The sequence below is a fragment of the Malania oleifera genome, chromosome 5, assembly GCF_029873635.1.
Source record: "Malania oleifera isolate guangnan ecotype guangnan chromosome 5, ASM2987363v1, whole genome shotgun sequence".
Classification (NCBI taxonomy): Eukaryota; Viridiplantae; Streptophyta; class Magnoliopsida; order Santalales; family Ximeniaceae; genus Malania; species Malania oleifera.
The window spans coordinates 56,587,643-56,610,210 of record NC_080421.1 but is presented as its reverse complement, the minus strand read 5'-3'; the positions used below and the strand labels follow the sequence as shown (position 1 = coordinate 56,610,210).

General features: G+C 35.4%; 1 protein-coding gene across 2 annotated transcripts in view; it reads left to right on the top strand.

Annotated features, from left to right (window-relative positions):
- The window catches only part of LOC131155059 (E3 ubiquitin-protein ligase PRT1), a 36,297-nt gene extending 20,959 nt beyond the window's left edge, over window positions 1-15,338 (top strand). For both annotated transcript variants that reach the window (XM_058107968.1, XM_058107969.1), the window contains 2 exons: window positions 12,905-13,026; window positions 14,163-15,338. In XM_058107968.1, coding sequence (XP_057963951.1) covers window positions 12,905-13,026; window positions 14,163-14,642 — 602 coding nt within the window. In that variant the 3' untranslated portion in view covers window positions 14,643-15,338. The remainder of the gene's footprint in view (window positions 1-12,904; window positions 13,027-14,162) is intronic.
- The last annotated feature ends 7,230 nt before the right edge of the window (window positions 15,339-22,568 follow it).

Here is a 22,568-nt window from a genome sequence, read left to right as displayed (position 1 = left end):
GGGCAGGTTGGTGATGAAGTCTAGTGAGACACTTTCCCACGGTTTGGATGGTGCTGGTAAGGGCTCCTGCAGCCTTGCAATCTTCTTCCGCTCCACCTTGTCTTGTTGGCAAGTGAGACTAGTTCGGGCATAATCAACCACAGCATCACACATGTGTGGCCAATAATACCTTTGCTTCAGTAGTTCTGTCATTGGAGCCATTCTCCGTGAATATCCCTCTACGAACTTTCTGTAATAGTTGGCAAGGCCAAGAAAGGAACGCAACTCCTTCACTGTTGTGGGGATCTTCCATTCTTGAATCGCCCTTACCTTCTCCATATCCCTCCGGATATGACCTTGCTCAATCACATGATCAAGGAATTTGATGCTCTGTTGAGCGAAAAAGCACTTGTCTTTCTTCACATATAGACTATTCCCCCTTAGCCTGGCGAACACCTTCCGTGGATGCTCTTTATGTTTCCTCTGAAACAACACCGATACTCCCAATGGTGCTTTGGAAGGGCGAACATATCCCACTTCCAACTCATCAAGTTGTTTCCTCCTCTTTGCTAGCTCTGGGGGTGCCATCCGATATGACCCTCCAGCAGGTGGTTCCACTCCTGGCAACAAGTCGTTGCCATGCTCCACAGCCCGTCATGGAGGCAAGTTATGATGTAGCTTATTCGGCATCACGTCCTTGTACTCATCCAATACCGCTTGGATGGTCGTAGGCACCCACTCTTGGCCTATTTCTTTATCTATCACCATTGTGGCTAGACATGTCTACTCACCCTTTCTTAATCCCCTCTTGAGTTGCATGGCTGAAAGGGACTTCCCATTGTCTCCTTTCGTTGCAATGACTTGCACCAAGGGTGATTTCCCATCAGACATAGGGAACCAGAAGAAGGCATCAACACTGCCTTCGTTCCCCTTAGGAATTCCATTCACAAAATGATTGGAAAGTCATCCAATGGAACCGTTGTGAAATTCGCATGACCTTCCCATTGGCCAAGTTTCATAGTCACTTGCTTGGCTACTCCCAGAGTAGGTTGGGCTACATAATTAATTGTTTTCTTGCGTCCTGTGTCCTTCTATAAGGATAAGTTGAGTCTCCATGCTTCCAGTTGCGAAACAAAATTATGAGTAGCCTCGGTATCCACCATAGCGCGGGTACTCTTCCCATTGATCTTTAAGTCCACAAACATCTGTCCTTTTGCCTATGTAACTTTTGGAGCTTTTACTTGCTTTACCAATGCGCTCACCTGACGCATTGCACCCACCCTTAGGGTATCCTCCTCTTCCCCGTCACTTTCCAACACTTGTCTTGAAGTGGAAGCTTGTAAGACATTGAGTAATCCCCTGTGTGGACGCTCAATAACTCTGTGAGGGCCTCAACACAAGAAACATGAAATTTTACTCTTTCCATTGAGTGTGTTGAACCCTTGAGACGATGAAGCGTCCTTAGAAGTTGATGCTTTATAGTTGGCTCCCCCACTCTTGGGTTTGCCCTTTGAAAGACTTTTCGCTGTTTCCCCCTCCGCCAAACTCTTTGGACGAAGCGATATTATGACTAGTGTAGTTAGTCAAGCTTTCTGTGGCAGTTTGTGCTGTTGAAAAGTCTTGAACTCTTTGCCTATGAAGTTCCAATCTTGCCCACGGCTTCAACCCCTTAAGAAAATAGAATAGCTTATCCTTTTCCGACATGTCTCGGATATCCAACATCAAAGTAGAAAATTGTTTCACATATTCCCTAATTGACCCACTATGCTTGAGGTCTCTCGGCTTCTTCCTAGCATTGTACTCAATGTTCTTAGGAAAGAATTGAGCCTTGAGCTCTCTTTTCAAGTCTGCCCAATTATCCATTACACAATATCCATTTTCAATTTCATTGTACTTGGTATGCCACCACAGTTTGGCGTCACCAACCAAGTACATGGTCGCAGTATCTACTTTCACCTGTTCTGAGGCCATCCTCACTGCGTGAAAGTACTGTTCTACATAAAACAAGAAGTTTTCAAACTCCTTGGAATCATGGGCGCCCCTATACATCCTGGATTCTGGTAGCTTGGCCTTGCTAAACCCCAGAGTGTTTGAGTTTCCCATTGCAAGAACCATTAGATCCATCTTTGCATCCAGATTAGCTATCTACAATTGCAAAGTTTCCATAGTATGATGAAAGTCCTTTGACATTTCACCCAACAAACTTGCTTGATGCTTTTGTGATCCCATCACTTCATCAACAAGTTCCCTTAGTTGGGCCACCTCTACGGCCACATTGTTGGTTGTTGTCTTAGCCTGTGCTTCCAGCATGCTGATTCTCTCACCATTGGTTGGTGCCATGGTCACTTACCAAAGCTTTCCCAATCCCACAAAGATGTAACTAAATTCAAGTAGCAACTAACTGAGCTCTAATACATGGTCTCACGGGCCGGCGATTTTCACACCTTTGTGAAAGGACCGTGTGGCGCTAGCTAAAGCACTTTTGCTTAACTAGCCAGCCTATTGTTCACCACAATTCATCCATGAAACACTTTCATTATCATTCAATTAAATAATAGTGGAAGCAGTAAACAATTATGAAAGCGGTGGCAAGCAAGCAGTAAACATTGAAGCAACGCAATTCATTAACAACACCTCCGTTAACATGGTATGTTTAACGAGGGAGGCAAGTAGGCTAAACACTTTGACAATAGCTAGTGAGTTTTACAAGATTGATGAACGCTCACCCTTCCCTAAAGAGCTTTATATGAAAATATCATCCTGACACTAGAAAACATCAAAGTGACTAAGGAGTCATTTTGCTTTATTTGGCATATAGAGAAACAACTAGTAGAAAATAAACCTACACTAGTATTTACATGATGGAAACCCATCCCCAATGCACGATACAAGCAGTCACAGGCAATCATAATGCCTTGAACAAGCTTAGCTCGTGATGATGGCACAACTCACAAAGGTGAGACCCACATTTATTAAAATTGTATATAAAATGCCTTATATAATGGATTTTTTATTGGGAGGGCATTAGTACTAATATTTGGATTTTTAAATATCAAGATATTCAGTAGTAGAACACAAATGAATGCTATGATACATTTTCCAATAATATGCTATGATTTGCCATAAATTCCATAAAATAGAAGCAGAAATAGGTAGTAGGAAACACCAAAAGGGAAAAAAAAAGTAGCAAAAGCAACAACAATGCAAAAGTGATCATAGATAACAATGAGAGATAACTGTGCTATTGAAAGGAAGCATTATGCGGAAAGATAAAACAACAAAATTTACAAAGAAAACCCCTTAAGAGGGCCTAAGGAGGGAGAAAATTATGTGCGACCATTGCTTCTATCCTTAATTGGTAAAGGTCTACAGACTATTTCTGCTACACCTAGCTTGGGTGTTAGCAAATTTCCCGATTGACCTTATTTTAGGTTAACGGAAAGGGCACGACTTGAGCAGAATAGTTCGTATGCTCATAGAGACGCATGCTTCTTAGAGTTAATGCTACTACATCCCTACCTAATTTAAAGGTACAACTGAGTATAGGGATAGTGAAGCTGTGCGCAAGAATGCGAACAATAATGGAAGATCTAGAGAGTATTGAACAATTTAGTTCAGGGTAGTCAATGGCTAATCACTGACTTGACTCTTTAAGTCCTTAGAGGGATCGCTAAGCTACTAACACTTCTTGAAGGGGGGACTGCATTTACCCAGACGGTGACCAAACAACTAATCAAGAAGATGTGTGAGGCATTGGGTTTCAATGTGCAACAAAGTCACCACTAACCTACTATTTTCCTAGACGTGGTTAATTCATCTAAATTTTTACCAGTTTTGGGCTCTAAGCGAAGCCTAGGTCCAAGAACTTGTAATCTTGGCTTACATAACCATAATAGGTTTGGCATTATAGTTATGCAAGGGGTAGGTATTGGTGCCTGTCACGCTCCTGTTTCACAAATGATACCTGATTAGCCTATGATTACCCATTTTGAATTCAATTAAGCAAGACTCTTGGCTCTTTTAGGTCCATTTGATTTGTTGACCTTTAAATATTGAACAAGCTCGTCATTGTCAAGACTGCTCTCACCTCGGGAGTCTAGAAAGGACGCCATTGCTCCTACTTTCTAGTTCTGTCATCAGATTAATTAACAGTTAACAATCTAGAATCAGAAAGTACTAACCACCGTGCTGAACACAGAGAAATGCACACGTATGCAAACAAAAGAGAAAATATTTGTAAATTGTGAAAAATACCGCAAAGTGTCTAATACAATCACCGAAATAACTCAAAAGTGATTGAACTAGAAAAATGCCCTCATCAAAGTTCAATAGGCAAGACCTAAAATGCCCTACCTCTGATTCTTCATCATTGGGGGTTGGCACATGCATGCAAAAGATGATAACATCATGCAAAAACCTAGGAAGCACTGATATCGACTTGAGACACCGATACAACGTGATACTGACACATGATATGACAATTTTGAGAAAAATAAGGATACGACATGGTAGGGTTACTTTGATTAATTAATATAAATATATATTTAGGTATGTTGCAAATGTGTGGTAATTTTGATTTAAAATGAAATATAAGCAACCATTCACACAAAATTATCAATTACACATTTTACTAACTTACACATTTTACAAACTACACTTACACAATCATTAGCTATGTTCATATTATAGAATAAATTAATTAATTCCCTATAGTGTTGGATATGTATCAGGGAGTGTTGAGCAGGTGTTGGGATCCGATATGTGTCGGACACCGTTAGTTCAAGCTTTTATAAGTATCTGTGTTTCCTAGGCAAAAATTAGTTTTAAACACATTTTCTTTTGGTTTTTTATGTTAACATAAGATTGAAATAATAAGGAGAATGGAAACACACATTTTTGGATTTTCTTTATGACAATCACAACAATAATGCGGAAAATCCTAAGCTGCATTTGGGAGCATGGATTTTGTACCTTGGATTTGGATTTGGGTCAATTTGGACTTCAATACAATTTTATATTACATCTTATCCAAATCCAATATAAATCCAAATCCAAGGCCTCTCCAAATATAGGATAAGAGTGTTATGACATAAAGCCACATGCACATTAATACTCACACATCATTCACACACTCATACCAATGCATACATGCATACTCACATGCATAGATAATAATAATAATACTTAATCATGCTTACCTGAACTTACAAGTTCTCACACATGCTCACATTAATCCACACATGCGTGGACCTATATGAATATATGCTAACTCATCTATGCATGCTTGTACATACAATTACAAACTCACTCATTATGCATACATCTATGCTCACACTCGTACATGCATGCTCGTGCATATGCTCATCCACGCATACATTCATGCAAACTGCCCACCTAGATGCGCATGCATGCAAGCGTATTTGCACACATACATTCCACATGTCCATGCACCTATGCACACAGACATGCATGTACCCCTACGTCAATGCTTGCCCAATCATCCACTAATGTATACTAACACATGTGGGCATACACATGCATCTATGCTCACATACACCACTTACATCCTCATATGCACACATACAGACATACACACCTACTCCTACACATGCATATTATATGCATACATATAAATGTGCATACAGGCACATGTATATACTTGTACATGTGAATGTACAAATACCCATCTATGCTAGGTGAGACAAGCTATTGGATTTCATGGTGGAAATCTAGTGGCAGATTTGAATGGATGGCGAACATGTGCAAGTACAAAGAAGGAAGAAGAAAGAGGAGCCAAAATGACCCAGGTTTATTATTTTTTAATTTTGAAACTTAGTGGAACGACACCATTTTGGTTGGCACATGCATGCACGTGCCTATGCCCTATGTGCGAATGTGTGCTTGCATGTGCCTAACTTTTTTTTAAAAAAAAATTTTATTCTCATAAATGATCTCGTTTTTCTCTGCCATGCATGTCAAGATTTGCGTGCATGTAGGAAGTCATGTGCACGTGTGCTTCATGTGCCAGTCTTCAAATATATATATATATATATATATTTGAAAATATTTTTATTTTCCAAAATAAAGGAACAAATGTGGCCCATGAAAAATGCTAAAAAATTCTAGAAAAATTCAAAGATGCTAAAAATAAGAGAAAAATGAGAAAATCCCTAAAATGTTGGGGATTTACTCGATTTTCATGCAAAAAACTTGAAAGTTTCTTGGATTGTTCCTAACTATTTTGGATCACTCAGAACGGTAAAAAATGGCTAGAAGAGTAGAAATGCCTTAAAATTGAATAAAAATGGGCAAAGAGCTAGGAATCAAGGTTTATTGGTCTCAGTCATGGTTTTAAATAAAGGCCGCGTTTTTTGAGTTACCGATACCGTTACACACCGCGAAATTAGTAAGAAGAAAAATCACGACCATAGCGGCCGTTACGGACCACGACCGTTACGTAAAGGCTGCTACGGCCATTACGTAACCGCTACAAAACTATTACACTAAAAAAATTATTTAATTTTTTACTTTTTCTTCTCACTTTTTCCCTCTCTTTCATAAATCATTATCAATATACCATGCGGCGAGAGGGAGAAAATATTATAATGAGGATGACAATGATACAAAATTTACGATTTCTTTAAATACTCATAATAGATGCACTAATTAACAATTTGAAAATACTAGTTAGGAAAATATTTTATTATGATAATATTAATAATGTGATATTTATGTTCTATATTTTTCAACTTCAACCATCTTTCTTTTCTAGCTATTTTATATTTGTAATATTTATATGTCGTGTGTGTCTAATATATTAATGGAGTGTTTGTTCTATTAATTAATTTAGCACACATAAGAATTTATCACAGAGAAGAACAATAAGAAGTATAAATACACACGCGCACACACATGTAATTTTTCTATCAATGGTGGTTTAAAACAAATGTAAACTTGTTGCCTTTACCAAATAACTTAGCTACTCAAACTAAAGGATCCAAAATACACTAAAACTTTTTCTAAGAGGGGCTAAAAGTTTAAAACATGCAAGTACGCTAATATGCACAAGATTATGCGTGCTTCAAAAAAATTCACGGCCGTTATACCTGCTTCCCGTTATGTAACATCTGCGACTCCCACTTCCCGTTACACCCGTTACCATTACGTAACGCTACCCGCAACCGCTATTTAAAATCATGGTCTCAGTTTTCAGTGCAGCATCCAAGGTTAGCTTAGACAAAATTCAGTGCTAACAATGTCCTGAATTATTTCATATGGATTAATCTTATCTTTGTTGGTAGGCTAGTGTTGGATACTGGGAAGTTGTAGCATTCCATCCTTAACCCATTATCAAGGAGAGTGGGTACCTTGTTCATGTCACAAGGGCAAGCTCACGGAGGATTAGGTCTGTAGGTTTTTCATAGAGAAATTTCTAATTAAGTTTGTCATCTTTGCTTTGGGTTATATTCATAGAGGGACCCCTGTTTCCAAAACCAGAAAAAAGTACTAATCTAATCAAATCTTGACAACTCGTGACTAGGCCACATAAGAAATCTAATTAATTTTTTATTCCTAAAAAACAAACCTTAAATAATTCATTAATTTTTCCTTCCTAAAAAAACAATACATGTCTCTGCAAACAAACTTTTTTTAGGCATATTATCAAACATGTGATACACGGGGGAGGACAAGTGTGACACCACGATCAACACTGCAAATACCACCAACACTGCTACCATAAATTTCGTGGATCACTTGCTCATCACTCGCAAGTTCTACATTTTTTTGCAAAAATATGAAATCACTTGTTTGATGCACCCCATGCCGGCGAGGTTGAAGGTCAAGATGTTATTTCAAGTCTTGTACTTATTGTCCCTGGTGCTACATGGCTAACTTAGTCGTTGGGATAAAAGGCTTGGAAAAAATCTGATCTATGTAAGGAAAATTCAAATTGAACCCAAAAATAACAAGCTTCTCTCACTTCCTCTCCAAAATCCTTAGTCCATGGGATAAGACTTGGAAATGATATGATCTAAGCAAGGAAAATTCAAATTGAACCCGAAAATAACAAGCTTCTCTCACTTCCTCTCCAAAATCTTCTCCAAATCCTCCTTCATGATGTTGCATGCAAATTTAGACAAGATGAGAGTTAAAGGAACATAAATGAGGTTTAGATGATGATGCGACCATGTTGAACTTGTGGGAGAGGTGCAACGAATGATGGAGGTATTGTATTAGGCACCCAAAGGTGGTGTTTGAAAGATTGTTGAATGTTTGAGGTAGAAGGATCTCCATGAATTGGTGGCATGTTGTTATTGTGCCCCTATCAAACTAGGTGGAACAATAGTCATTGTTCTCATTTTGAGTTTGAGATAAATTGGACAAAAGGTCGATATATTTCTTTAGTATTGTGAAATAGAGGCAGATGTGGGAAATATCTAACTAACGATAGCCACTAGTTGATTAAGTATTTTAGTGTTCTCTTACAGAACATCAAACACCTCCGGTTGAGAGGATAGAAAATTTTTCATCATCTATTCCATGTAGGTTGTGAGGTTTGAGAAATCTTGGTGCTCTCAATTGGATGATCATTGGAGTCCCCATTCTCGGTATCTTTAGTAGGTTGATAGTTGGAAGCTTATGGTTGATTATCTAACTATTTGCTGTCTATTACCCTGCATAGTCACACTCTTAGAATGGAGTTGCCCAAACCTAGAAGGAGTTCTTGAACAAGGAAGAGAATTTGTGTAGTACGCAAGTAGTGGACGTTCTAGAGTGGACCTAATAAACTCAAGCATGAATGGTGGTAGGTGAAGAGGTTTTGATGGCTTAAGTGATTCCTTAACCTAGTGGAATCTAAAGGTTAAAGAGAGAGCTTAATTGCTTTAGTGTCAAAAGACCTCCACCCAAGAATGACTGGGGATATTTATGGGAGAAAGACAAATGGGTGTGAGATGTCATCCTCCAATAAGAGAATACCACGAAACATCATGTCTCAACCAATGAAAAAGTGATAAATTGTTGGCTAATAGAGTGGTGACACATGACCAATGTTGCATAAGAAAAAGGAACACATGTCATGAATGATACATGACAGACACTTAAGGAGCCTTGGAAAAGGCTTTGGACTCAAGACTCCTCTTAACAAACCTTGATTTGTGCCCACCAAGCGAAGGTTCTCTTGAACATCTCAAGATTGGGATTGGTAGAGAGACCTTACCATGTCTCTATGACCAATCTTGGGTGTATGCTGCCATTTTGATCTCTTCCAAGACTGCAAACCTAAGATAATTAACAATTACTTCATAGTGTGCACATGTAAGATCAATGTGGGTCAATTTCATAATCTAGGGAAATACAGTAATTTTACGCATTTACACAAAGTTGGGATGGTTACCCAATATTTAGATAAGCCTGAACAGTGTCATTGGGATGCACTAGCTTGTATCTTGTGGAATTTGTAAGATTGTCCTCGTGAAAGACTTGTGGGACTTGGAGGTTTTTCCCAATTTATTATTAATTTATAATAATATATTAAATAATACCCTATTCGGGAAAATTATTCCCAAAATGATGCTCACGTAATCTCGCTACTGGGTCCAGCGAGATTTGTAGCGAGATTTATCACACGTCAAGAATAGATCATTTAATTTCTCAGGCAAATCTCGCTAAACCATCCAACGAGATTTGCATGGCACGCCCATTCCCAACCCAAACCTTCTCTTATAAATTGGCTGGAGGGTGATGGATGGATGGATGGATGGACTGATGGATGGGATTGCTTGACTAGATGCATGCATGACCCCCCCCCGGCTCAGATATAATTGTGCGGCCTCCCCTTTCCATTGAAATAAAATTGTTCCATTTCCATTCCCATTAATTTCCAAAAGGGCTTATAATTATTAAAATTATTTTTCAATTAATTAATTTTTTAATCAAAAAAAGGAGGGGCTTATAGATATTTTTTTTCAATAAAGTGACCTTGTTTTTGGAGAAGCATACTAAAATAATTGATTATAAAATTTTAATACAATAAAAATATTAGTAGTCTTGACACAATTTTCATATAAAATTGTTATTGGGTTTATGTAAAAAAAAAATTCTAAAACATTTAACTTAGTTACTTGAAATGGAAAAAAATGAAAAATTTCTTAATATCATAAATTATGTCTTTTTGAGTGTTAAAGCTAAGCTCTTTGTATATATTTTACTATCAAATATTTAAATATTTTTTTTCAATAAATTGACTAGTGTTATGACAAAATTATTGTGTATAGACACGTTTCTAATTTTATCTTTTAATATTATACCACTTATGCACTTGTGTCATTCACATTTTAATAGATTTTACTTTTTGTATAGAAACGTGTGTCATTTTAATAGATTTTACTTTTATTTTATTTGTGAAATAAATTAAGGGAGAACGAATTGATAAGTATAAGTCAAAATAAAATAACTAATATAAAAGAGATCATAGTGTTTCAAAGCTAATGATTTTGTAAAAATTTGTATTATTTTAATCAACATTAACAAATATGAATAACGATTTTCATTTATAAATCCTGATAACGATAAAAATACCTGCTAATATATGTTTAAGAGAAAAGAGATAAAGATACCCAAAGAGAATACAACTCTGTGAATTTTTAATTTTCTCATGAAGAGATTGTGTGGTATAAACTTTTAAACAACAATTAGGTCTCACATTAGGATATAGTGGGTGATAGATCAATTTGTTAAGTGTCAAGGAGACATCTCAAAAAGGAGATAAGGATTCTCCATGAATATAAGGAGACTAACCCAATGTTTAAGAGAGATTTTGGATTTATTTAACAAATATTTGTACCATTATAATTTTTAAATATTTTTTTAATTTAATAGTTTTTTTTTTTTTATCTATATACTAATCTATTTTTCATATAAAATTGTGTTATCGTAATTCAAAAATAAAAATACCTTTTAATTTAGAAAAAAATTAATTTAAAAAAATATAATGTCAAATTGCTAACTAGTCAAAAATATTAACCTGTACATCTTAATTGTAAAAAAAAATAATTTTAAAAAATATAATGTCAAATTGCTAACTAGTCAAAAATTTAAAATAAAAATATTGAAATTAAGCTTTTGTTTAATTATTTTTTTCCTATATCTCTCCAAGTAAATTTTTTAATATTTATTTATAAACAAAAGGGTTTGCTATTATGAGATCAAGACCATCTTATTATTTATATATGCATATATATTTGCTTTGAAACACTATGATCTCTTTTATATTAGTTATTTTATTTTGACTTATACTTATCAATTTCCCTTAATTTATTTCACAAATAAAATAAAAGTAAAATCTATTAAAATGACACATTTCTATACAAAAAGTAAAATCTATTAAAATGTGAATGACACAGGTGCATAAGTGGTACAATATTAAAAGATAAAATTAGAAACGTGTCTATACACAATAATTTTGTCATAACACTAGTCAATTTATTGAAAAAAAATATTTAAATATTTGATAGTAAAATATGTACAAAGAGCTTAGCTTTAACACTCAACAAGACATAATTTATGATATTAAAAAATTTTTCATTTTTTTTTCCATTTCAAGTAACTGAGTTAAATGTTTTAGAATTTTTTTTTATGTAAACCCAATAACAATTTTATATGAAAATTGTGTCAAGACTACTAATATTTTTATTGTATTAAAATTTTATAATCAATTATTTTAGTATGCTTCTCCAAAAACGCTGTCACTTTATTGAAAAAAATATCTATAAGACCCCCCTTTTTTTAATTAAAAAATTAATTAATTGCAAAATAATTATAAAAATTATAAGCCCCTCCTTTGGGAAATTAATGGGAATGGAAATGGAACAGTTTTATTTCAATGGAAAGGGGAGGCCGAACAATTATATCTAGGAGGGTCATGCATGCATCTAGTCAAGCAATCCCTTCCGTTATTCCATCCATCACCCTCTAGCCAATTAATAAGAGAAGGTTTGGGATGGGAATGGGCGTGCCATGCAAATCTTCCTGATAAATTAAATGATCTGATCTTGACGCGTGGCAAATCTCGCTACTTGAAATAAATATCGCTGGATCAAGTAGCGAGATTACGTGAGTGTCATTTTGGGAATAATTTTCCTGAACAGAGTATTATTTAATATATTATTATAAATTAATAATAAATTGGGAAAAAAACTCGTGGGACTTGTGTATAAACTGCATGGCCACCTGAATGTTATTGATCAGTCTGACACTGATTGGATGGTTTTGTGAATGATCGGAGGTCTATAATGGATTCCACTGTAGCTATGCCAACTGGCCCATGATGTAGATTTAATTCAAGAGTTTGGGTTCAGGTTGGTAAACTCTTGGAGATGCATTGTGAACCATATTGCCATCTATATTGCTTGTGGTCTTGTATTTCATAAACTGAAAAACACTTTGAAATCGATTGTCGTTTTGTCCATGATGTAATTATATAGAAAGCAATATATACTTCCTTCATTTGGTTTTACATGTGGAGATGTCTTTGCCAAAACTTCATTCAAGAGTGACTTTTTTTCTATGCCCATGCTGGGATTGGATGATCTGTGCTCCATCTTGAATGGAAATATTTCATGTATGGTTTAATGTTAGTTGAAGTTTTGTTATATATGTTCTATTATTTCTATCGATGCATTTGTGTAATTTGAACATATTTTTTTTTATATAAAAGATAAAGGCCAGATAGACTAGTGTTTAATGTTTGGTGATTTCTGTATATAAGATTCTCGTCTTCTCTTCCCAAGAAACAGTGTATGCAGTTGATGCTGGTCAAAATGATGTTTTAAGGGCTTCTTTTTTCCCTTACATTTGTTACGATTATATAGATTCTGGATATTTTCCAACATATCCACTTGTTAATGCCAGTTTGTGGTTTCAGGTTCAACAGAGGCTGGCAATCAGCGCATCTTCTCGTCATCTTTGCCAGCAGGAGAGATTTTACCATGGTGGAGTGAAGATGGCCCGAAGGTTCATATTGGTATTGGCTGTGATTATTGTGGGGTAAATGTTCCTCTTAAGTTTTTGCATTAGTGTGTTTATGCATGCAATTTGTTGGCATCCGCTAATCAGCATCATTCACTTGTCAATTCTGTTGTGAACTCCAATTGGGCTTTGTAGCTTGTAGAGTGTGTTAAAGAAATTGCATTACTTTTTTTCCACAAAACTGGTTTAATCCATACTTCTGATGAGCTTGTTTTTTGGACATGTAGGACATTCTCCATGTCAATTGCTAGACACTGATGCATGTTTATTGTTGAGAATATGGGCCTGTTAATGTCCAAGAATGTCAAAACAATATTCTTTTATTAACAGTTATAAAATATATTACTACTTACAGACGCCTGCACAAGAATATTTCGAGCATGTTAATGTCCAAGGATTCATGTAGCCGACCCCCCCTAATGGGACTTGAGGCTCTTGTTGTTGTTGTTGTTATTAATGTCCAAGGATGCATACAGATTGCTTATATTATTATTACTTTTTTCATACCAGTATCAAGAATGGCCATCTACAATGTTTGTGTGAACACAATTGTAATGCATTCTAAAATGAGTTATGTAAACAGTATGTATAATGCACATATGATGTCTCTGTTTTAACTTCACACAGTTTCCAGGACATCTTCATCATTGTTGAAATTACATTGTGGAAGATTTGTGTAATGTGTACATTTGATCTCATTTTTAGGGTTGCCTTTGTTTCTTTGGTGCCAGTCGAGGACCATAAGTCTGGCATGTGGGTTTGGTCTTTTGCTCATGATTGTTTTGTTTTTGTTTTGGCAACTGCCAGAGCCTTTAGTGCTCAGTACTGCTCTGTGGGGAGAAAAATGCTTACATTCTGAATTTCTGTCTTTGAAAGTTAGTGATATGTTCAATGTTGGGGAAATGCCAATCAAGTATTCATTGCTTCTACCAAATTTCTCATTCAACGGGCACTTTTGAATTGCATTAGTTATCGAAGTTTTCATTAGTTTAAGTTGAGAAATTTTAAACTTGTGAAATTGGTGGCCAATATTAAATTTTTATTGAATGATACGCACTAGTTTTACTCACCACCCACAGCCTGGGACACTGTTAATTGTTCATCATTTTTCTGGTTTATGTGCATTACAGTAATGGACGAGTAAATTTTTGCAGATGTATCCCATAATTGGTGACAGATATAGATGCATAGATTGTGTGGAAAAAATAGGTTTTGACCTTTGTGGAGATTGTTATAATACTTGCTCCAAGCTTCCTGGCCGGTTTAATCAACAGCACACCCCAGAACACAGGTTTGAAAGAGTAAATTCGAGGAGTAGACGGAACTCGATATCAAGCCTGGTTTTGGGGCACATTGAAGATGATTTTGCTGCTTCTGCCGTCTCTAATGATGCTTCAGAAGATCAACAAAATGGCTCAAATATTATACGTAACATATCTAGGCTGGTGCTGAGACACTTGGAAGATGATTCTCCTGCGTACATGTTCTCTAATGATGCTTCAGAAGATCCAGAAAATGGTTCTAATGCTGTTTCATCCGACGATGCCATGGAGGAGGCTGAAAATGGTTTGGCTGCTTCCATTACTAATAATGATTCCGCAGAGGATCAAAATAACACCCAATCGAGCATCTGATACGTCCATAAGAACTCTACAGGGATCTGCAAGGATTGTTAATACATTCCAACCCTGCAAAGAAATATACTGCAAAATTGCGTCTTCTGATGCAATATATTAGGATGAATGCATCCCTTAGCCAGCAAAATGACTGCAGCTGAAAGGCACTTAGAGCAATTATTTTCTCCTTAGCTTGCAATCCGGTTGGGCAGGGTTTGTGCGGCAGCTGCGGCGAATGTCATAGTCGTGTTTTCATATAAATATTTTACCTTCTTGTATAAAGTCTATCCTTTCTCACCGTTCTTCTGATTTCGTTGTTACTATTGTTTCTGCCAGTTTTCTTCTGGCTGGGTAAATAATTATGTATGAAATGAAAGGGCATTATGCAATTGTTGTGAATAGGGGACAGGAAAGAGATGTAAGCGATCTCAGAATGTTTGGAAATCCTAAATCTTCATTTCTTGTGGCATTTCGAAGCAGAAGGAAACCTCACCAGGGCTTGGGACGCTTGACTGCACTAGGGTAAGAGGAGCACTGCAAGTGTTTGTGCTTTTATCAGCTGGAAGATTTCTGATTTCTCCGGAGCGCCACTCCCTTGACGGAATATGAATTCTTCCTTCGAGTTGTCATATGCATTGTTTGTCCATGATTACGAGTGACTATTTTGGTTATTTGGAAATATTATTTACATGTTATATGTTCTTTTTCTATCAATTAAAATAGGGTAAGTATGTCTTATAATACTGAAATAAAATATTTATGACATGATACTAAGACTGCATTTTATTTTAAATTAAAATATGAGAATGCGATGTATGATTTAATATATACAAATAAATTCACACAAATGCAAGTAATCAAAATATTAAGGGAAAATAAGTGAAAACTCTTTATAGTAGTTTGATATTTCAATCCTACGTCCAACCTGTTAAGGCCTTAACCCCCTCGAGGTTTTGCGATTACAAGATGCTTTTGCAGCTCCATGCATTCAATTCAGAAGGCAAGGCAACAAAGAGTTTACCATTTGGAAGATGAAGAAAAGAAAATCTTCACAAAGTACGAGTTTACAGGTTAAAGCATAAGTGTTATTTAAACTCTCAAGGAAGTACTGATGACACTTGAGACCTTTTGAAAATCTTTCTTCAGGAAGATGAGTAAGCGAAGAGATTTTGGAGGAATTGAGAGTAAAATATTTTTAAAAATAGTAATTAAAGTCTCATTTAGAACTTAATTTTTTTTTTTTTAACGAGAAAGAAAATAAATATATACCAAATTAATAAATAAAAAGTTGACTTTACTTGTCATTAACATTTAATTTTCTTAATTTTTAAATTATATTAGAACAAGTTTTATTTTTAATTGCATTTATTATAATGGGAATATGTAATGGAATATAAATTTCCTTCTCTTTTTTTTTTTTTGTTTCCTTTCCTTAAAATATCCTTGATCCAAACAAACTCTTGAGTCTTAGGGGACCATTTGTTTGCACTTAATAATCTCTAGATAAAGACCAAACTCTTAATGTTCTAATATGCAGTGAATCAATATTATTATGTTTGTTTTCTAGACAGGCTCTTGGCGTGATGTGACGAAACTAGTAATACCTCTCTTGCTTCCTTAGTTTCCACTGCATATTATTAAATTTTGTCTCATTTGTATCCAAGAAAAGACATTAGTCGTTTTTCTTCCACTCTTTCATTTCTCATATTATATCTCAATGTTTGTATTTCTCTATTGCCTCTCCTCCATGACGAAGAGTAGAACTAGTGTTTATGATTGCCACTCTCCTTTGTTCATCTCTCTCTCTCTCTCTCTCTCTCTCTCTCTCTCTCTCTCTCTCTCACACACACCCCGAATTGTTAAGAATTGCGTGCATGCTTGTCAAATAAGTTTTGATGATTTTCAAATCAGAGTGAAAATACTTTTGAGGAATTTTGATTAAAAAAAGAAATGGCCATTAAATGGGTAATACCCACTATTAAAGTAAATGTATATTACTTTATCATACACAAAAATGAGTTTATTGTAAGCCCCTCATTAAATGCGTCATACCTACATATAGGCATCACATGCCTCCAACAAACACAATTTGTCTAACTATGTGTCATTCGATATACATATTGATGCTATAAAAACACATGTTGCTTGATTTTTATTAGATGCATAGCATACTATGTAGCAGACGCATTCTAAATTTATTGACTATTTTTTGTCCTATTTTTGTTAATACATACTTTATTAAAATAAACCATGCATCTTAATTAATCTCGGAGTTAAGTATGATGTTAAAATTGAGTAAGATCTTTTAATTCAATACTTGTGATTATCAATATATAAATTTGTCATAATCTCACATGGTTTGTTGCGAGGACTATTCTGTAAGCTCCTTTTATATTTTTGGTAGCTTGAACTTATCTTAGGAATGAAAATTAGCCAAGGTATTTATGCTCCATGCTGTGTGTTTTGATCTTCTATGTGAAAATTCAAATTTCTCTTTAAAGTGATTTTAGATAGGTAGCTAGATGTTTCAAAAAGTTATTTCTTAAGGTTCACTTTATAAATCAAGCAAACTTCAAGATGATTGTGAAGCACAAGGGCATATAGAGCTAAAAAAAAAAAGTTATTGTGAGCCTTTTGAGCAATTCGAGAGCTCCAGAATTCTAAAGTTTGATCATTCAAAAGGCTATTCTATTGTTGAAAATAGTGTTATACACTGTATGGCTATATATCATTCTTACATTGTCTGAAAGCTATAAGATTTCTATCTCAAGGATTAATTTTTTAATTGAACAAGAAAAAAGCTTCGGTGTGTGCTGCCTTTGCTTGTTATATATTTTTCTTTGTATTGAATTTTGGTTTTGTTTTGTTAAAATTTTTTTACATATAAAAGGAAAGGCAGTCCTTGAGTGTTTGTAACACTGTTGTAAGCTTTCTAACTAGAGAGGGTATGTACCCAAGAAGAAGGCAATGTGTCTTTTTCATTTTTTTTTTTAACGAAATTCCAATTTTATTGATAGCCCTTACTTGTGGCGGAGGAAAACCATGGTAACAAACAGGACACATGGGATTCACATATAAACTATAAAAACCATCCTAGACATCGAACCAATAAAAAAAAAAAAAAAAAACAAAAACAATTATCCAAATAATCCAATCTAAACATGCCTATATGGAATCAAAACCAAACAAATCAAACATGAACAAAAAATAGAGGAAAATTAGAGGAAAACCAAATGAGGTCAATTAAAGACGAAGGCTTGGAATACTCAGTTTATCCATACAAATGAGACCTCTCATTTTACTTGACAGCATATCACCTACAAAATATCTTCTCGTGTTACCTCCCTCGCCTTGACGAGTCAGGAAATTCGCCACCTGATTACCTTCACTAAATTGATGCTTTATAGAGAAATGAAGACCAACTCCTCTAATAATTCTCAAAAGTCCCATAAGTACTAGGAGGAACGAATTCCAGAATTAAGACACAAAGTTGGATTGTCTTCAAATTCTTGCTGGAAGGTTTGGAAAGTTTATTGGAATGGATAATGCCACGCTGTCTATAACTCGCACTACAGGGGCGAAAATTTGTGTGGAAGTGGATTTGTAGGAGGAGCCAATTCGTGGCTTCCCATTGTGAGAGAAATGGTGTATTCCCAAAGGGGGGGGGGGGTGAATTGAGTATTTAAAAGTATTCCTAGGTTAATTTAAATTACAAACAATATTTCACAACCTAGAGTCTTTTTAAGCAGTTACCAATTCCACTGATAATCAAAGCATGTATATAAAACAATTAAGACAATAAATAATTAAACATACATGTACAAAAAATTAAAGTGTGGAAAGTAAAGAGCGTAGGGAAGAGAAAGCTTAGACACAAAATTTGTTATCGAGATTCGGCCAAACCAGCTTACGTCCCCGCCTTAAGCCAGCAACTCAAGGTTGCACTACGTGCTCACTTTAACCAGGCGGAGCGACGCCACTTACACTATCCTTATGGGGCGGAGCCTCCCCAACTCAATTATAGAGTTGAGCCACAACTAATTCTCCTTACGAGGAGGAGACACCTTAGCTCAATTACCAAGCTGAGCCAAACTGTGCACACTTTCCAAGATGGTGCATGTTAGATTAGGTGTATTCCCAAGAGGGGGGGGGGGTAAATTGGAAATTTAAACTTTTTCCTAACTTTACCCTAAACAACAGCAGTATATACACAACCTAGGGTTTGTCTATGCAATTTCCAAATGCGCAGATAAATATAATGTGGAAATTAGATCATACACATTATTCACACTATAACATACACGTGCGGTAAATATAAAGTACAGAAATATAAATAGATGGACGATATGTTATTAGGGTTTGGCCAACTGTGCCTACGTCCTCGCCTCTAACTCGAAAGCTCGAGGATTCCACTAAAGGCTCACTTAAGGGTGGAGCGGCACCGATTACACTTAGGTCAATTCAAGGGGTTGACCTCAAACGACACGCCTTACTAGGATGACGTACCTAACTTTTTTAACCGGATCTAAGCCAATCCGAGACTATTTCACAGGGCTAGTCTCCTTCTTTAGGTCCACGCCTGGAATACAACAAATGTGTATAAAATCAAATGGTACAATGATTATGCTTTCATGTAAAGCAGATATGTACTCAATATGCACAGTATATTTAATCAATCACATACACATAAATAATGTAGGAAATGTAAGCTCGGTGATGTGTATGTATTGTGCAAATAACACTCAACAAGATATGATCACAATTATGTTCAAGAGTGTTCTGATCAAGTAATTTCCATGAAATAATATATATCAAATCTCAATAATAAACTAGAGTTTCAAAGATGATAATCAAATATTCAAACGAAGTCAAAAATATTTTCTCAAATTGCATCAAGCACAAGAGTCATTTGAAAGAATAATATAGTTTGTTAAAAATATTTTGCACAATAAAATCAAGCTATAGGAATCTTTGCAATAACAATGCAAAGATCCTTAAGCTACTAGGTTTTTCCCAACACAAGATTTATCAAATAAAATCTGTGGGAAAACCTTGCTTAACTCTCTAAAATCAATATCAATCAACCAAGCAAAGTAATGGGAGTATGAGCAATAATACTAAGCAATAACCCAATCAGGAACTCTCACAAAGCTAAAATTAATCAATGAAATGAAGTTGTGAGAGTGTTTGGAAGTATTATAGGCAAAATGAGATTTTTGGGTTTGAGAGAATTTTGGCTAATGATTTTTCTTAATCTCTACTTAATCCTCACAAATGAACCTATATTTATAGACCAAGGAAAAAATATTACTTGTTGGGAATTCTTAGAAAAGTTTCAAATTGTTTAAACACAATTAACCCAACTTAACCCATATTTACCGCAGTTAAATTATTTTTAACTCGGCGAAGTTTGGGTGGTTGAACCGTGGTTCGATCGCCCGAACAGACACAATTATAAATATCCTTTAAATTAGCTCGGTAGCCCGAGTTAAATTTCGGTGGCCCGAATCAAAGTCAGAAACATTTCTTCGGACTTTCGGGTGCCCGGTCATAGGTTTGGTAGCCCGAACTCATGTGTTTGGTCGCCCGGGGCTTGATTTGAACTAAAAAGGTTGGTCGCTCGAGTTGGTGGAATGTCTTTTTCGAAGGGTTCGGGCGCCCGAGGGAGATGTGCACAAAATAGGTTCGGTTGCTCGAAGTCTGGTCAAACTGTTGACTTCTCAATAGTTTGGGCGCCTGAGGTGATTTGTTCACATGGGGTTCGGTAGCTCGAGCTCTCTCAAATTCCTTATAAATATTCAATTTAAGCATGAGTGTTGGGACCTAAGGTCATACTAGGCTCCTTATCGAAGCGGTTTTGAGATAGTCCAAAAAATCTAGCGTCGGTCGATCGAAGGGTGTCCTAAAGCCATTCGGTCCCTATAGTCATTTTAAGGTCATTTTGAGCTTACATATACCTACATGCATGATATGCAAAGATTATTACAGACCGATATAAATGAAATTGTTACAGATCCATTAAAATTACAACAAATAATAAATGTGTCGAGGTCTTCACTTCACTTCAGGTTGCCGCATGCCATTATGAGAACCTGCACACAAACTTGGCAACCATTAAATACTTGAGTATTTGTTATCATTAAAACAGGGTATGATCCATAGGATCAATAATGCAAATCCTAGCTCACCTAACGGGGTTCGAGCAAAACTGGGACACCTTACAGGACGGTGACTTCCTTTTCAAGCCATGCCTGGAATACAAGGATATGAAATATTTTTCGTACAAATAAATTGCTTCTATAATAAGCTAAGTTGTACACAATGAAGCTCAATGCACTCTAGTATGCTATGAAATAAAAAGCTCAGTAGAGTATATGTATTTTTCTCAATGAAAATTTTCCAATCTTTGGGTAAAGATATATATGATAAGGACTCAAAGATTTACCCTAATAAAACTTTTCTCCCAAAAATATTTTTTAAAGAATAATAGGAGAACCTAGGGTTTTGCCTTCAAGAAATTTTTGCCCAAATATATGTATATGATCTTTGATGAAAAATGAGTAGGCAATAAATGTTTCAAAGATCTTGAACCCTTAAGAATTTTTCCCAATAATGATAAAACAAAATAGTTCAAGGGAGGTAAGGGTTTTTGCTTGAAATAATTTTTACAATGAAGAATATGTGAGCCTTTGAAATCTTGCAATATATGTGCAAAGATTCCCAAGCAAGAATATGTTTCTCCAAAAATATTTATCAATGAAATATGTGGAAAAACTCAAGCTTTACTCTCTAAATATGATTTTCAAAAATGACGGACTAAATGAGAGTAAGTACTTTAAAAACAATGAATAAATGCCCAAATAAATATATCTTTCAATCAATCCTCAAATGCAATCAATATGCAAATGAAAGAAGTGAAAGAAAATAAAAGCTCTATTAAAAATGATTTTTTAAATGAGTGGGAGTAAGAGAGTATGATTACTTGCTTGAATATGTAAAAATAAGAATAATAAAGCACAAATATTTTGAGATAATTTGCAAGGTAATCATTTGTTAAGAAATGAGTTATGAGGGGCTATTTATATAGTTTAGGGAAAATATGACTGTTAGGGACACACTTGGTATTTATTAATTTGTTTAATAAAAAATTAAGCCTGTTTAAGTGCTGAAGAATATTCAAACCCGAGAGGGTTGGTCGACTGAGCAAGGCATTAGTCAGCTAACCAAGCCAAAAATTCAAATATTTGCTAGGCTCGGTCGATGAGGAAAAGGCCGGTCGACTGACCCTAGCAATTCCTCATTCCTTTGTAGGTTCAATCGACTGAGGCTTAAGGTCGGTCTATTAAGCATTGAAGGCCGATCAGATGAGGCCATTTTTGAATTAAAGTGACTAGTCGGCTGTCCTTTAGAAACTAGCAAAAAACCAAAGACTGGTCGGCTGAGGATTTTAGTTATAAATGAGGTCGGTTGGCTGAAGTGGTTAGTCGACTGAGGCATTTTAAGCCTAAGAGGGTCGGTTGACCGAGGTCTTTATAAAACTTAAGTTTGACCCTATTTTTGACCCTAAAGTTATTTAAAAAACTTTATATGATTTTAACTTTTACAAATAAGTTTTTGATTAACGGTTGGGTCCCCTAACGTCTGTCTACGGTCATTCTGAACTTGACATTCATATCATACATGTCATGCATTATTATAGTCCAAAGCATCAATACAATTTCAATAAAAATAAATGTCTTCTTCTTTCTTGCTCTTCTGATTCGTCATGGAATACGCAAAGTTGTATAGCTCAAAGTTCTTTATGGCTTCCATTTTTCCCTTGTCATATGTGCGTGCTAAATTATAGATTTGTTCAAGCACTCAACACATAGATAAGATACTTGTGCTTTGTCAACATTAAAACGATCCGACTTAAAAAGTCAACAATCTCCCATTTTTTGATGA